The sequence below is a fragment of the Mastacembelus armatus genome, chromosome 21, assembly GCF_900324485.2.
Source record: "Mastacembelus armatus chromosome 21, fMasArm1.2, whole genome shotgun sequence".
Classification (NCBI taxonomy): Eukaryota; Metazoa; Chordata; class Actinopteri; order Synbranchiformes; family Mastacembelidae; genus Mastacembelus; species Mastacembelus armatus.
Window position 1 is genome coordinate 19,504,798 of NC_046653.1, and position 16,010 is coordinate 19,520,807.

The window sequence follows — 16,010 nt, forward strand, 5'->3', positions numbered from 1 at the left end:
GGATAATAGATGATCTCTCATGAAGCGAGCTCAAACATTCTGATCGTCGTTGTGTAATCTTTATGTCAAATCTAAATCGGTTTTATTTGGAAAAGTACCTATTATATGAAAACCAAAATTACAGACATGCTCTTTAAGGCTAGCAGCACCAGAATCCCCAGGATCACTCGAAGATATAAAAGCTTTGAAAGGATTGGAATGAACTCCATCTGGGAGACAAATAGCACACAGTGTTTAGATGTAAGGACAATGACTAATATTTAAAAAGTACTCATTAAACCACCCTCTATGTTTAAATTAATCATTTAAACATAGTTAAGTAGAGTTTCAATACTGCAAAAGGTAGAGATAAATTAAATTCCTTCCTAAAATATCTTAAAAGATATGTTTAAGTCATTTATGTTGCATTCAATTAAAAATCTGAAACTTGAATCTGGAAATAAAAGAAACTACAAGAACAACGCTGTATCTAAACTGTAACAAAATTAAACCTTAAGATAACCATGGCATTCTGCCTGTTACACCATGTACAGAAAGTACCATCCAAATTACTCTCTACAGGGCATAACTACAACACAACACTTTCTACTTTATTCACTCTCCTTATTAGAGCAGATTGCTTATCGCCTACTTCACAGAGCACGCATATAGCATAGCTGACAGCAGTAAGGGAGAGCTGCACACATGAACTCCTCACTAACACTTTCCTACGCTAACCAGCTGTCCCCCTGTGGTTTCAGCCTCGGCCAAACCTTTGAAATGTCCTTCAAGGCATGAAAAAACAACATGCACATTGCTTTGGGTAAAATCTTATTTGTACACTATAATTACACTTTGAAAAGTTGCAAAGTTTAAAGTTTCAAGACCTTCAATTTTTCTCTTCTCATTTTTGATATTGATTAGGCTCTAAAACACATGTAAGGCTCACTGTTCTAAAGAACAAAGGGGTTTCTCATTTCGTACTGCGCCTCAGACAAATGCTTCATATTTGATTTAATGGCATTATCAAGGGAAGCAATCAGGACATTTCAGTCAATAATTTTCACCGCCATGCAGCCACCGTTAATTTACTCCTGACAAAAAGGCTACAGGCACTTTGGTTGGTTATTAACAAGAGAGAGGTTTGAGGGATAAGTGGCCCATAGCAATGAGGTCAATGTCAGGTATATTTTGGCAAGTCAAACTACAGCTGTGTTATGGGTTTCATCCAGAACTACTGATTTCATTCTTTGCTTCAAAATTATCTTCACAAGCTCTTCTAACTAACGTTCATCACATCTTAGTAATACATAATGCCCATGTAAAACAAAACAGAACCAATAGCAACGACAATTACATTACAAAAGATAATGTCAATGGAAAAAATATACCCAAGTATTTTGTTTAGGGCTGTAATTTGTCATACCCATCTAAGATAAAGTTTGTTATGTTGCCAGAATAATAGGTATAATTACCTAGCAACTCTGTAGTCACATAACCATACAGTGATTAAGTTTTTTTTTCATAGAAATGCTTATATAAGTGAAAATAATTGCAAGTGAAATTGTTTTTGTACCATTAATATCTGACCTTGTGATCACACAACTTGTTTCAGTAATGATCATGTTACATGTTAGCTCCCCATGTGTAATCAGAATGTGTTTCCTCAGTGCTTAACTATGCATTAAATTAATATGTTGGTGGTTGAAGCCTGCTTGGGTCTGGTATAAAATGCAAAGTGGGAAAGTCCCTTCCTGCTAAAACAATCCACTCCAATCCATGAGTGTCAAATATGGTGCCCATTATTTCAACTGACCTTTCCTTGTGTTTCTTGCTTTCCATGCTGGGGATGCAGTGAGGGAGCCACAATGTCTGGGACCACTCCTCCCTGCAGTAATCAATAAGGATGTTCAGCTCCATTCACACCAGGTGCTCAGCCCAGCTGTTTTGAGAAGTATGGGTGCAGGGAGAGAAAAAGGAGAGGAATCAGGCACAGATGTATCATTGTTATTCATGCAAAGAGAGTCAGGATCAAGTTCATAAGAGCTAAATTAAACACACAGGGCTGGTTTCCTGGAAATTAGTACTGCTGTGATGACCACCTCAAATTTGGATGATGCATTGCATAAAACAAAGTATAAATTAATGTAGATGGTAATTTAAAATTTGTGGAACAAAGTGTATGAATATAATTGTGTTAACCACGCTAACTAGGCCAATACATGTAATCAATCAATGTGCCAGTTGTTTGTATTGATTAACTGCATCAAGTGCAACTAATGTTTGTTGTTGTACATAACGGCCCAGTAGATTGTGTTCATTGTCTTGTGTGTTGATCAACAGGCCGTATCCCCAAAATAAATTAAAACATATCCTCAGGTGGAGAGATTAAACCAGCAAATATCAAATATTTGGCATGTTTGCTTTAAAATTACAAGGAAACTAATAACACAGTTTGGATGCACGCATGTGTACATGGAAGTGAGTTACAATAGCTGATGCAAAACAGACTTATTGGAGGGATGTAAATATGTGGATTTTATGTGCTACCATATTTTTAAGTAATTGATTTTTGATATTGATGGTTTGAACTCTCGTCCTGAGAAAGATCTCGCGTTAGTACATTGCGGTTACCAGGGGAACGCGAGCCTGAAAAGTTGAGCTTGTCTGCTCTTCGTTTGTCATCGAAATAAAGACCGGGGATGTCTTAGCGTCACTTTCGTGGGTAATTTACAGGTAAATAGATGTATGTGACACAGTTTCGCTGATGAAGACTGTGATGTAGAGCCATATCGACGCATTTGGAACGACCGCCCACTCACTCCGCGGTAGGTGCTTTGGTTAGTTAGCCAGCTAACATTAGCTTGCTAAAGCCGAATGGAACAAACCTGTTGGCTGCTGTTCCGAGTTTTTTAGCTAGCTAACATCGACTCTACCGATTCTGTCGGAGCCGGCTGCTTTTTCTAAGTAGAAACACGTCTTGTGGCGTTAGGTAAATAAATACTGTAGCTCTGTATCCGACAGTGGAGTTACAAAGTAGCTAACGTTGCAGAGGTCAGAATGGGTTCATGTTTATTTTTACCAGGCATTGATGGTTCGCGCTAAAATTCAATAACGTCAGTGAGCGTTTGGTGTGTGCTCTAAGCAGGGGCAGCCGATACCATCACTACCTGCATTTATTGAAACTTAGCTCCTCAGTTGGGCAGTATCGTGGTGCAAACACAGAACCAGAGTGATGTACTGTGACAATAATATTTTCTTTATTTTTCCACAGGTTTGTCAGAGAAGAAAACAATTTATATTCTGCAAAATGCCGTCACCACAAGTCCTCCAGCCTGTTCTTAAAATGAAGGTGGATGAACTCTTTCTCAACTGGTTGAGTGATCCTGCAACCCAGTCACTACTCAAAGATTATCTTGACCTAATCAAAAGTGGACAGCACATTGATTTTAGTAGAGCGGATGTTCAGGACAAAAGCTCAGTAAACTTCAAGGAGAACAACAACGTGGCATCCCAGAAGAACCTGACAGAGAAGAAACCTGCTTCCCTCAGTACTCCCTCCAGCCCCCCATCTGCCACTACCCTCCCCTCTGGCAGTAACAGTAGTTCCAGAGTTACAGGACCCAACGGCAGAGTACTGCGGAGATCTGTCAGCACAAAAAAAGTATGTTATTGGTTGAAACAGTAAGTAACTAAATAGTTGATGAATAGGACTGAAATGGTCCTATTCGGGCTTCATATTTGTCATATTTGTGTAAACATGTAGCTGACTTCCCAACATTCTTAAACCCCTTGCAATTATGAAACAGTATCTTAAGCTTGCATACCACAGGGCTTTCATCTAAGGTATATTTTAAGAACACCAAACACAAGGTGTGGCGTGCTGTTTCTACCTTCTTTGTGAAGCCACCTGAGGTACCATGACTTACACATATATTGCCTCTGTAAGCCTCGTCTCTGTGTAGCAGCATTCAGTAACAGGACGAGATATTCATTTACAGGGTTCATTAAATATAATTTAAACTATTTACATTATCACACTACAGCATTACTCGTTTGAATTTTTTTAAAAAAAGATCAATTTTGATATGGATCACTTAAATTAGTTTGATTTTCTGTTTGCATTTGTTGATGACCAACATACATTTTTTTGAGCAACATTTTATTGTAGAAACATCAACTTGTCAGTGTTCTCTAGTCAACAGACTGTATAGCACTATTTGTGCAATTTCATTTTAGTTATTGACTTCGCTGATTTTTTTTTTTTTTTTTTCCGGACTAGTTCTAATCCACTACACTAAATTACCAGTCTGCCAGTACACCTCTGCAATCTGATGTAGTCCAGTATTGTACTGGACTACTACAATGCCACATTGTACATTCTACATTTGTAAAGTTAGGTTAACAGCTGCCTTGACAACATGCTTGTTAAATTCACTTAACTTTACAATTTTTATATGATTAAGCCTTTTGCATGCCGACAGCAACATATGTTGCTGTCTGTCACCTTTTTCAGTTTGACCGCTAGAAGTCCCCAGAGTTGGAAATGCTTCAGATGTGACACATAGGGACTTTAATTTTGATGTATAGTTCTGGCTGTTACATTTAATTTTCTATCTTCTCAAACTTGGCCTTTATTTTCCCAGGCTGGCCACAAGAGGCTGCTGAGTAGCCTACAGCATCCAAAACATCACAGGGCTGTCCACTTTGCACTATCATTGTGGAGCCTCCATGTCTGTAGGCATATATAGTGATTATTAGTCAAATACTTTCCAAATGTTCAGGCCTCACCCATGAATTAGTTTGGTATGAGAAGTGGGAGTGACTGGACCTAACCAGTCACTGGTATGCTGGTTACTCCTTTTAGCTTGTGAAGTATAGATCTTATGACTGAGGTCTCATAGCTAAATAGCATTTTTACTTTTGGCTGTTTAATTATTTAAAAAATTAAGACACACAAAAGGCCCAACATGTTTCGTATGTCTAAGCAAGGACTCTCATTCTGTCAAAATGAGAAAGTGCGCCTTCACAGCCTGACATACCATTAGATTGTGGAGATTAGTGAGTATGATGACAGTGAGATGACCAGACAGCTGGGGGCACGTGCTCTTAGAGACTCCACCTCTATGTGTTGTTGACGTACTAAACACAGACATGAGGAGTCATTCAAGCGGTCAATGGTATGACATCTGTTCTTTCTCTGACTGAAACACCAGGGCTGAAAAACAGGCACAAATTTACAGTGCAAGACATTTTTCTGTTCTTGAAGGTGATGAGTTGTTTTTTTTTTTTAATTTGTACAACTATACCCAACCTGCATAGGCTTAGGACTGCCCTAATTTAATATAAATATGAGACTACATTTTCAAACACTACTACTAAGTGTTCAGAAATAACAGTTTACATGATGAATATAATCACATTTTCTGGGCTTTGTTTAACATAAGATCCTATGACCTTACAATTGTGAGGTTGTATAAGGTAATACTTCTATTTTAAGACAACAAAACAAATTCTTTAATACATATGCATTCTTCAAAGGATTAGTCAGAAATTCAAATTATGTCACACTGATGCAGCCTGGAACAGCTGGTCTGACTTTGACATCAGCCACCGATATAGATAGCCTTGGTTCCCTTGTTTTGGCATTAGACATCCAGAACTCTGCCAGTGAGATGCAGTGTGGCAGTTCATTCTTCCTATGTATAATTTACCCTGAATCTGCTTCAATTAGGTGCTTGTCATTGTCAGGATATGTGCTCATAGTATTTAGACTGATTTTCAGGCTTCTGGTACTGCTGTGTAACATAATGCCTAAAATTGGCTTTGTGTTATGACTTCAGTAGCTGACACATGTAGACACTCACCAGTTTTAGTAAGCTAGAGCAGTAGAAAATAGTTTCTTTTTTTAGGGTGTATGTGTTCTCTGTTGTTAGGGTCTGCATTTATGATCACTGTTATTTCTCAAGATGTTTTTTTATAACATGTTTGGTTGTGCTCAGCAACATGGAAGCTATTTGAAGCAGGGGCCTAGGGTCACATTATCAGTTGTCCAACCTGTCAGAGAACTAGGTGCTAAACTGTTTCCCACAAGTGCCTTTATCTTGTCTTGGTAACTTGTGACTGTAAAGTGTATGATTGCAAACTTTGGGTTTTGACTAGGTCTCCGCTGGTCTAGCCCTATTCACGATAACACAGAAATATGAGGAGTATCTGTTAATCAGTGCATTGTTAAGAATATTTCTTCAGCACCATGGCACTTTCTATATGTATCAGATTTTAGACCTAATTTCATTTTTTATTTTAACAATATGAATATTATAATAATCTGAATTTTAGGTTCCTTACCAAAGTGTAATTATCAGTCTCAATTGCCCCTGTGTTTGTATATAATTAGTATAAACTAAATACCAATGCCCTTTGCCTTCTTGATAACACAGCCACATAATTTCTGTCTCTTGCAGTAGTAAAAAGCCTAGAAGATTAAAGGTAATTTGTTTTACAATATAGTGGTAAATATAATTTTAATCAATTTCCTAATTTTTTCAGTGCAGTATGTTAACAAAATAAGATTTTTAAAGTGAAATTTAATAAAAATAGATTAAAAGTCACTTGGTCTCTAACAATAAGCTAAAACTCTGTGTTTATGTAGGGGTGCTTTTGCTCCACCCATATTTGCTGCAGTAATCCCCCCCCCCAGCGAACCTCCATGGTAACTGATAGACTATGTGTTTGCATTATTGCACTTGAGCAAGATAGCTGATCTGCTCACATCATGTTCTACTTGCTGGCATTCCCAAGCCCACCATGTTGTCAGTCAATCAGGCCTATTTTTGGCTCATGTTCACATGTATCCCAAATCCCTGTCTCAGACATCTTATTGTGGTGGATTCAGGTGAAGCTTTCTGGATTTCACAGCAACATTGGTTCTGTAGCCAGGCTGTGAACTCTGGCTCTAGCCCAGGGTTGTGTGATAGTTTGACCCACCTCTCGATTGACATTATGTAGTGCATGTCACAGTTTCAGTTATATCACATAATAAAGCCAGCTCAACGATATTTGTGGGACACCATGTATGCTTGTACTGATAGTTTAGGAAGGCCCTCGGGGGAGTTTTGATCAGGTTTTCCCTACCCTTCTGTATGTTTCTCAGCTAGGGTTGACATGTTGTTTCTTGAATATCACAGTTTTAGACTGCAGGGAAAATCCAGACCTGCCAGTGTTCTAAAACTCTATAGACAGTGTGTTTCATAATATTATCTGTTATGTAATGAAGCGAATAGAACTGGGGACGTGTTTCTGTACAAATTAGATTTAGTAGTTTACAGATTGGACACACTGTGTGGTCAGTTTAAGTTTTCAGGTTTTTCTGTTACAGTGACCGTTTGTCATATTGTGGATAGAGTACAATGTGTCTGTCTGTCTGATGTGGGACAGCCTGTCTGCATTGGCCCAAGATGATTTGATGTGATAATCAAACAAACAGTATTTCATCTGAGGTGAGAGTTTCATATAGTCTACAAGGTTTTACTTTGACTACAATGCTTTCTTTTCAATACCTGGTTTGATTTAACGAGCATGAACCAAAAGTAGCCAGTGTGGAAAACGCACCATGCAAATAGCTTATCAAACACATGCAATGTCCTGTGTAGAGGATAACAGGAACTGGGTTTGAGAAACCAGTGGAAAACTGTTTTCTAAAAATAATGGGTGTGCTTACACCTTCAGTGTACCATCACATTAACAGTTTTAGTTGTGTGAAAACAATGTGACAGCTGTTACATCAGCATATTTATGGAGAATTGATGTAATTGCTATCACCCCAGGACAGCAGCAAGCCAGCGGATGTTTGTTTGAACAGTAAAACTACACCCTTGTTTCTCCAGGTCTAGTTTCTTGGATTGTCCAGATAGTGCTTGCTGGTGCTTTTAATAGGTGCAGACTGGTTCGGTCATCGTTCCTTAAATTTGACATGTCTCCCCCCCTCTGTTGCCCATCATCTATAATAAGATGTGTGATGGCTGGCAGCCCAAGCTTGCAAAAGGAAGTAAAAACAAAGACCACTGTAAAATATGTTGCAGAACAGGTGAATACGTGTATGAAGCTGTTTATGCATTATTTTATTTATTTGACCGCCATTTTTATTTATTAAACAGTTGTATGTTGGTTGTTTTCTTTGCCTATATCTCATTAAGTTAATTTTATCTGTTGTTCTTGTGACTTATTTCAGGCACATTTAGTAGCAGATAATGGTAAATTATGTGAAGTGACTGGATTTTCTTTACTTCAGGGGTTTGTTTAACGTTTTTTTATTAGTAGCCATATACTGTCAGAGGGGAGTCCTTTTTCAGGGTCCAAAGCAAAAGTCCCCTGAAATATTGTGTAGTGTTACCAGAAATGAAGCCAGTGACAGCATGTCATCATGATATCGAGGTACATCCCCTCTGTGGTTTCTGCGAGCTACAACACCAGGTCTGTCTTCTTTACATAACCTTCAATGAGTACTAAAGAATGCAAACTGGAAAGGATAGATCTGTTGCATACACCCCTCCCATTCCAAACATACACTGAGTGACGCCCACGCACATACACCCTGTCACTTCTTATCTCTCCAGCAGCTTTGAGGCAAGGGCTTTCTGACCCTGTGCAGTGTGTGTGCGTATGCATGTGTTGTGTAGAGACTGGGACAGAGCAGCAGGCAAAACTGGAATTGTGCGACCAGATCTAGAATAAGGGGAGAGAGAGTCACAGTAGCAGCTGCTCCCTTGCATTAAGAGGTTTGCACTCTGACAGAGGACAATCACAGAGACGCAGACACAGAGGACTTCCACTGCTCCCACTGCCCTTTGCTTGCTTGCTGAAGAGAGCCGAGTGATTTGTGCAGTCAAGAGGATAACACTGGACTGAGTATTGTGTTTGTTTATGTGTGTTCCCCGTCCTGTCTGGCAAAAGGATGAGGATGAGGGAGCTGTCTCTGCGTCAGGACCCTGACCTGAGGAAGGAGTTGGCTTTGCTGGCACGCGGCTGTGACTTTGTTCTGCCCTCTCGGTTCAAGAAGAGGCTCAAAGCTTTCCAGCAAGGACAGGCAGGTGTTTGTATTAAGTGCACCCTCTACCACAAAGCCTCTACTGGCCTGTCAGCTTGTCTGGTAGTTGTGCATGTTACTCAGTGTTTTTAGTTAATCATTACAAAGTGGAATTATAGGCTTTATAGGAGCGAGTTGCACCTTGGAACACACAGGACAATGATCAGTTGAATAACTTTCTCCAGGCATTTAAAACTTACATGTGCTACTGTGTCATGTGAATTGTAACTGTGCAATGATATCCACTTGTTAGTTAATTATTTCTGCAGTTGTTATGATGATAACATAATGTTTCATCTCTTATGGTATGTTGTACTCAACCGCTTTGCTTTTCTCTTTCAGACCACACCATTGTGAGTGTGCAAAATGTCATGTGGTTTAGTGGTTGTACTCTAGACCTCTGCTAAGTGGTTAGCATGAAGTGAGGGGGGGATAGTAAGGGGTGGGGCAACAGGAGATGTTTATGTCCTTTTATAGCAATGGCTAACACCAACACACAGGGCAGAAGAGTAGAGGATCAACAGCATTTGTCATTTAGCAGGCTAAAATGAGCACATTAAAACTACAACAAAACGGTTTCAGTCCATACTGACACACACACGTAGACATGGACACATTAGCCCATTTACAATGACTTATATAATTTTAAGGTTGTGGATAATGTTAAGTTTTATTGTTATAGGCTGGTTGCTGTATATGAGTTCTGTCAAAACTAAGCCAAGGTGTGGATGATTCTAGGACCAAAACAAACACTAAGATGGTATTTTCCTCAGCAGAGGACTGTAGTGGGTTTGTTTATGTTACCATTAAAGCCCAAAGAGAATGATCCAGCAAATTCTTGTGCCATGTAAATAGTCTTTGAATATGAGCTGACTATTAAAAGTGAAGCATGGGCTGCTCAAGCTGTTTTTAGTCACTGGCTGATACGTGCACCATAACACCTTTAGATCTTAATGCATTCTGGCTTTTTGTCTGTTTTGCTATGAAAATATCTTCACTGATCCACATCTTATATAGCATGGTCCTTGGCAAGACACAATAGAGCTGTCATAGTATATCAGCTATGCTCAAAAGGTGAGGTAAATCATAGAAATCAGATTTATTATGATATGAAGGCCTGTGTCAATCGTTGCATGATGTGATCATTGTTAGTCTTAAACAGATATGCTGGTTTTACTGCCATTATTATTGATCTTCATAGCACGTGCTGCAATGTTCTCAGTTACTGAGCTATTATTTTTGGTCTTAGGTGGAAGTACTTAAAATAATACACACACACACACACACACACAGAAAAGTGTTATTGTGAAATGCAACACTGTGGAATGACATCCATTGGATTTGATTAGAAAAGAGTTGGTCAGGTACAGAGTGGAGATAAAAAAAAAAAAAAGAGCTCAACCTTATTTGTAGTAATGACTCCATGCTAACAGAGTAGTGTATCTCTGTACTTTATAAACACACACGGGTGCATCACATGCCTGCTCTGCTTGGCAACTAATTGACCACTACTGTTTAGCTGTAATCACATATGATTTTAAACTTAGACAAGATGATCCAGCTCATTCTGTCTGTTCAGTTGCTCTCTTGCTCTTCTGTTAGGGACACACATTTTTTGCAGCTGTCTATTACTCTTAAAGATCATCTTAGATGGCTACTAATGACAGTGCTTTTGTTTACCCCATAAGCCCTTTTTAACACGACATTGGCACAGCATAGCAGGAATAGCATAGGGTATAATTAATAGCATTAATAACGTCCTTTTGTCAGTTCCAGGGCTGTGATATATTGGATCATACTCGTTGGGTACTATGACACAGCCACTGTTAATTAAGAGAGCTGTGGATTTCTGCTTTGTAGAGTCAAAATATCTAATGTGATGATGCTTCTGATCATTAAGGGGAAGGTGTTGAAAACTTACTAATCTTCCATTCAGTATTTTTTGAGCGGATAATTTACAAATTTATTAACATGAATCATAACATAGAGTTTGACTTTGAAATGAAACCGATACATTTCAGAACCATTGCTGATTATGGCCTATGTCAACAAATGAAAAGTTTACCTTTATAACCACAAAGAGCCACAGTTGAAAAACCCAAAACCAGCATGTTTTTCCATGAACAAATTAGAATTTGTCACATTTGATTTTGTCTATTTGCCTAATTGTTCCAGCATTCTGTGTTTTCCTTAGTTGACAGTTGGAAATATTGACTTGTTTTAAACATGGCTGATAAATTGTGTTACAATGTCTCTTGCTTACAGCTACCATTTTGTGTATATCTGGATATTCACAAATGCAGCATCATACTATAATTATAATTTTCCAGGTCAGATGAATGGCAACTACTACTCAGTTCTTTTTAAGATGCCAAGAAAACAAAATGCCAATTAGTGATCTATTTATGAATGTATGCATGTTTAATCAAATGTTTGTGTTCATCATCTGAGAATGGAGTGCACTTGTAAGTAAATTACCATATACTGATTTTTTTATTAATAATTTTCTATTACAGAGTGATAATATACTAGTAATGTCTACCACAAGGGGTACCTATTACAGATAAATGAAGGATTATGATTGCTGAGCAGTTACAACTTTTTCCTGGTGGGCCTTTGGGCTACAGGGAGGTGTGGTTACGTAAGTCCAAACAGTGCAGAGTTTGCAGAAACAAGCCCTAGCACATGCAAGAATGTTTGCGCTGTTAGCATTTGACTAGCATCAGTGGCTAACAGTTTATTTCTCTGTCTCAGGCCCAGGTGAGGACGGAGGAGCCCATCACCACAGCACTGAGTGAAAGCATTCCAAAGTTTTACTTCCCACAGGGCCGGCCCCAAGCCAACCTCAACATCGACAGTCTCATTTCCAAAATTGAGAAAATATTTTCCCAATTCCCCAATGAAAGGGCCACCATTGAGGACATGGGGCAGGTTGCCAAGGTGAGAATGTGGTTTGTAGCATAGAGGTTTAGCTGCCATCCAATAAATTATTTTCATTAGTGTCATATAGGTCCTGTCTTTATAAATGTTTGCTGATTTTCCCTGTGAAAAATATTCCATATTACATTGTAATGTTTCTCTGAAGAATGTGAACAATGGCCTGAGGTGAACTTAAGATTTCTTAGTGAAGTCTATAAGTGGTGCAATGCTGCTTTTTGATCCAGACACTGCTATTTGTAATTCTGTTCTTTTCTGTATCATATGTAACATGTATAAGATTTAAAGTTTATATGTTCATTTAAGTTTTGCGATCCTTCTCTCTTCTTTTTCACCACACACCAATCTGTCCTGATTCCTTGTCTCCTCAGGCCTGTGAGTGCCCTCTCTATTGGAAAGTGCCATTGTTCAACTTGGCTGGAGGCGACAGGACGGGCTTCGTGTCCGTTCACAAGTTTGTGGCTATGTGGAGAAAGTAAGACAATAGCTCCTCTTATTCTCATTAGACCACTGGTACACTCTCTCACGGCCAAATGGCCCATAAAATCTCCTATGAACAATGGTTAGAGACACTATGCAGTGATCTGCTATTATGACATTTTCCTTTTCATTCCTAAACAGAATTCATTGATCACAAATGCCCTTGTAAGCACCCGCAAGGAAGTAGATTCTGTACATATACAGTAGATAAATGAAAACATCCATTCAGTCACTGTCTGCGTGAAATTGAAAGGAATACCATAGAGCTTTTGTAATGGTGGCTGTGTGCTTAAGCTGTGTGCTGAATCCTGTTCTATGCAATAGGCATGGTCTTGTATTAATGTGTGTGCCTCCAGAGGACTGGACAGACCTGACCTCTGACTTGAGCTCATGACTGAGCTGTTCTTAGATGAGAGGCCACAACAGACGCTCTCATTATTTCCCCATCACTACCATAACACTCCACACTTGTAATTACTAGGCAGTGATTCAGAATTCTAATTTCAGAATGTATTATACCTGCACTTGCAATTTTAGGGCAACTATTTAAAACTTGGGTTCCTGAAAGAATGATAAAAAGGATAGTAAGAACATGAGAGTGAAAGAAGGAGTAGCCTTGCAACCATCTGTTCTGTCTTTTACTCTCCAGAACTCTGCAGACCTGTCATGATGATGCTTCTAAATTTGTGCACCTCTTGGCCAAGCCTGGCTGTAATTACCTGGAACAAGACGACTTTATTCCATTCCTGCAGGTACTGGCCGCAGCACACCCAGGGAGAGGGCTGGACTTGGCAGTTATGGATGGCAAAATTGTACTGGCTTGGGTGGTGTGAACTGGACTTATTTTTTGGACTGCCCTGCTAAAGAAGTGTTTTTTCATGTGGTGGAGGTTTAATTCTGGGATGTTACTATAAGTAATATAGTGGAAGGAGGACTAATTAGGGGAGAGTCCACTGGTGCAGAATTCAGGATCAGCAAAAATTAAGATTGTATGGAATACATGTAATACAGACACACATAGAACCCAAATAATTCATGAAATCATGGACAGAGTCATCAAATTGCTTCATAAGAATAGTCTTATTGACTGTGTTCAGTCTTATCATGTGGACCTGCTGTGCTGGTTATTTGTATTCTCAAGTCGCCTGATGGTCCACACTGGCCCCACCCTACACCTGATTCGTTTTGATGTTGGCAGGGGCTGCCGGGCTGTTCTGAACACACATTAGCATACCAGCAGAGATGCCTTGTGGCACACACTGTTTAATTTGTATAGTTCCACACAGCAAATTGTCTTTGACTGTTTTGATGAATGAAAGGTGGATTGCAATGGAGTAGATTTGACTGTCCCCGCCTGTTTCCTGTGCCCTGTGATTTATGTGTTTCTCTATGATTTAATTTCTCACAGTAAGAGTCAAAAGGCAGGACGGCTGCACTGAAATAAGGCCTTTTAATTTCATTGCCGCCTTCGCATTTATGTCAACAATTCTTTGCCCCAGCAGAAGAAAAGGGGCTTGAATAAAGAAACAATGTAAGGGAGTTTCATGGCAAGAATATACATGTAGCTATAGTTCATTTGAAATGCAGCACACCACCTGTGGTTTTATGGTATGAGAAAGGCAAGAAGGTGAAGAACAGTCACTAGCAAATGTCTTGTTTTTTCTTGGCTTGCCAACACTGTGCTGTCAGATCAGAAAGGTTTCAGCTCATCTCAGAACCAGTCGATCCAGTGTTTTCAAACTTGGAAGATGTATTTAAATTTGATGGCCTGTCCCCACGAGGCATGGAGTCTTTTCATTACATAACACAATTTCTAGAGCACATGGAATCAATCAATCAAGTTTTATTCATATAGCACACTTAAAACTACCTAGGTTGACGAAAGTGCTTTAAACTTAGATAAGTTCACAGATCTTGAATATAGGAAGGAGTTTAATCATTTAGAGAATGAAAGAGTGATGTAAATAGATGCTGACAACACCTGATGTGTGGGTAAGTTTGCATTTATATCTGTCATGTGTTCTGGCTATCAAAAAAGAGACAGATGTGCAAATTGACACAGAATTTAACTGAACATATGTATTTGTTATAGTCACTGATGCCAACAAGCAGTTTTTTAGCATTTTTGTTTGAAATTTCTTTTGGGTTTGTTATTGAAATGAGGCAGACCATTAGTAAAAACAAAGTAAGCTAATTTTCCTTTCCGTTTACAGGATGTGGTGAACTCGCATGCAGGCTTGGCCTTTCTAAAAGAAGCACCGGACTTTCACTCACGATACATCACCACGGTATACTACAGTAATATACAACTGCATAGTACTGGTACAAAACTGCAAGTAGTGCAAAATTAAAATGGCACGATAATGCAATGATTAACTTTTGCTCATCCATTATTTAGTTCTATGTTTTAGCGCTGTCATCTGTTTTTCAGGTGATTCAGAGGATATTTTACAATGTGAACCGGTCATGGACTGGAAAAATAACATGTTCAGAACTCAGGAAAAGTAACTTTCTTCAGGTACATGATTATACATTTTTTAATTTCCTTGGTGTCTTTTTTCCACGTGCACTGAAATCAATTTTGACTTTACATCTTTAATTTTAGTAAATAAATATAAAGCTAATTTAGAACTCAGATCTCTATTATACACACTATACTTAAGTTGTATTTTGAGAGTTTTAACAGAATTGTCCTAATACTTTTTTCTATGCCATGCTAGCATTTTACTTATATCAATAATTACTTTGCTTCCTTTTTGTCGTAAATGAAACTGAAAGGAAAATTTCAGTTTATATTAACTTTGGCCATATGTTTCTCATTTTGCCCATCATTTTTATCTGTTTATGATAACATGGGGAAATACATTGTCAGATGACCAGACCGGCACAAAAAAGCATTTAGCCAGGTTGTCAGAAATCATTCTAGATGTTTTTGTACCTTAATGTTGGCATGATTCTTTGTTGTAAAACCAGTGTTTTATACTATAACTACAGTAAGAATAGGATATGGTTGGTCAAGGTTAAACTAATAGGTTGGTCTCTATACTGTGATCGATGCTTGTTTAAAGGGACAGTTTGGGTAATAATTTTATCCATAATTAATAAGATAATAATTTTAAACTCTGTCCTGATGTGCCAGAATGTAGCGTTGCTGGAACAAGAGGAAGATGTGAACCAGCTGACAGACTTCTTCTCCTATGAACATTTCTATGTTATCTACTGCAAGTTCTGGGAGCTGGACACGGACCATGACCTCTACATAGATCAGAAGGACCTGGCACGACACAATGACCAAGGTGCACAAATACACCTCCCTTTCTTAAAGAAAAGCACACCACACCATAAACTAAAGTAACTATGCTGCAGATTAGTTTGTATTTTGTCGAAAGATGGAAATCACCTTATGAATAAGCAACGTGTTTCAGTTTGTCATGCATTTGTTTTAATTATTTATAGATTTATTTCAATGTGGTGGAAAAATAAATGCTAATGAGAAAAGATGAGAACTTATAGTTTGACAGAAGAGATG

At 38.6% G+C, this 16,010-nt stretch overlaps 1 protein-coding gene and 1 long non-coding RNA gene across 6 annotated transcripts in view; one reads left to right on the forward strand and one right to left on the reverse strand.

Annotated features, from left to right (window-relative positions):
• Nucleotides 1-2,986, reverse strand: LOC117152621 (uncharacterized). The gene is made up of 3 exons (XR_004463015.1): nucleotides 2,868-2,986; nucleotides 1,796-1,921; nucleotides 1-209 (listed from the first exon to the last, which is right to left on the reverse strand). It is a non-coding gene; the product is annotated as an uncharacterized LOC117152621 (long non-coding RNA).
• Nucleotides 2,608-16,010, forward strand: part of ppp2r3b (protein phosphatase 2, regulatory subunit B'', beta) — a 19,500-nt gene continuing 6,097 nt past the window's right edge. For 2 of the 5 annotated variants that reach the window (XM_026296428.2, XM_026296432.1), the window contains exons 1-8: nucleotides 2,619-2,807; nucleotides 3,254-3,643; nucleotides 11,819-12,004; nucleotides 12,373-12,476; nucleotides 13,131-13,233; nucleotides 14,695-14,769; nucleotides 14,913-14,999; nucleotides 15,621-15,777. In XM_026296428.2, the coding sequence (XP_026152213.1) occupies nucleotides 3,290-3,643; nucleotides 11,819-12,004; nucleotides 12,373-12,476; nucleotides 13,131-13,233; nucleotides 14,695-14,769; nucleotides 14,913-14,999; nucleotides 15,621-15,777 (1,066 nt within the window). In that variant the 5' untranslated portion in view covers nucleotides 2,619-2,807; nucleotides 3,254-3,289. Of the gene's footprint in view, nucleotides 2,808-2,956; nucleotides 2,972-3,253; nucleotides 3,644-8,577; nucleotides 9,065-11,818; nucleotides 12,005-12,372; nucleotides 12,477-13,130; nucleotides 13,234-14,694; nucleotides 14,770-14,912; nucleotides 15,000-15,620; nucleotides 15,778-16,010 lie in introns of those variants that run through there. The other 3 variants (XM_026296429.2, XM_026296430.2, XM_026296433.2) reach the window with 3 other exon arrangements.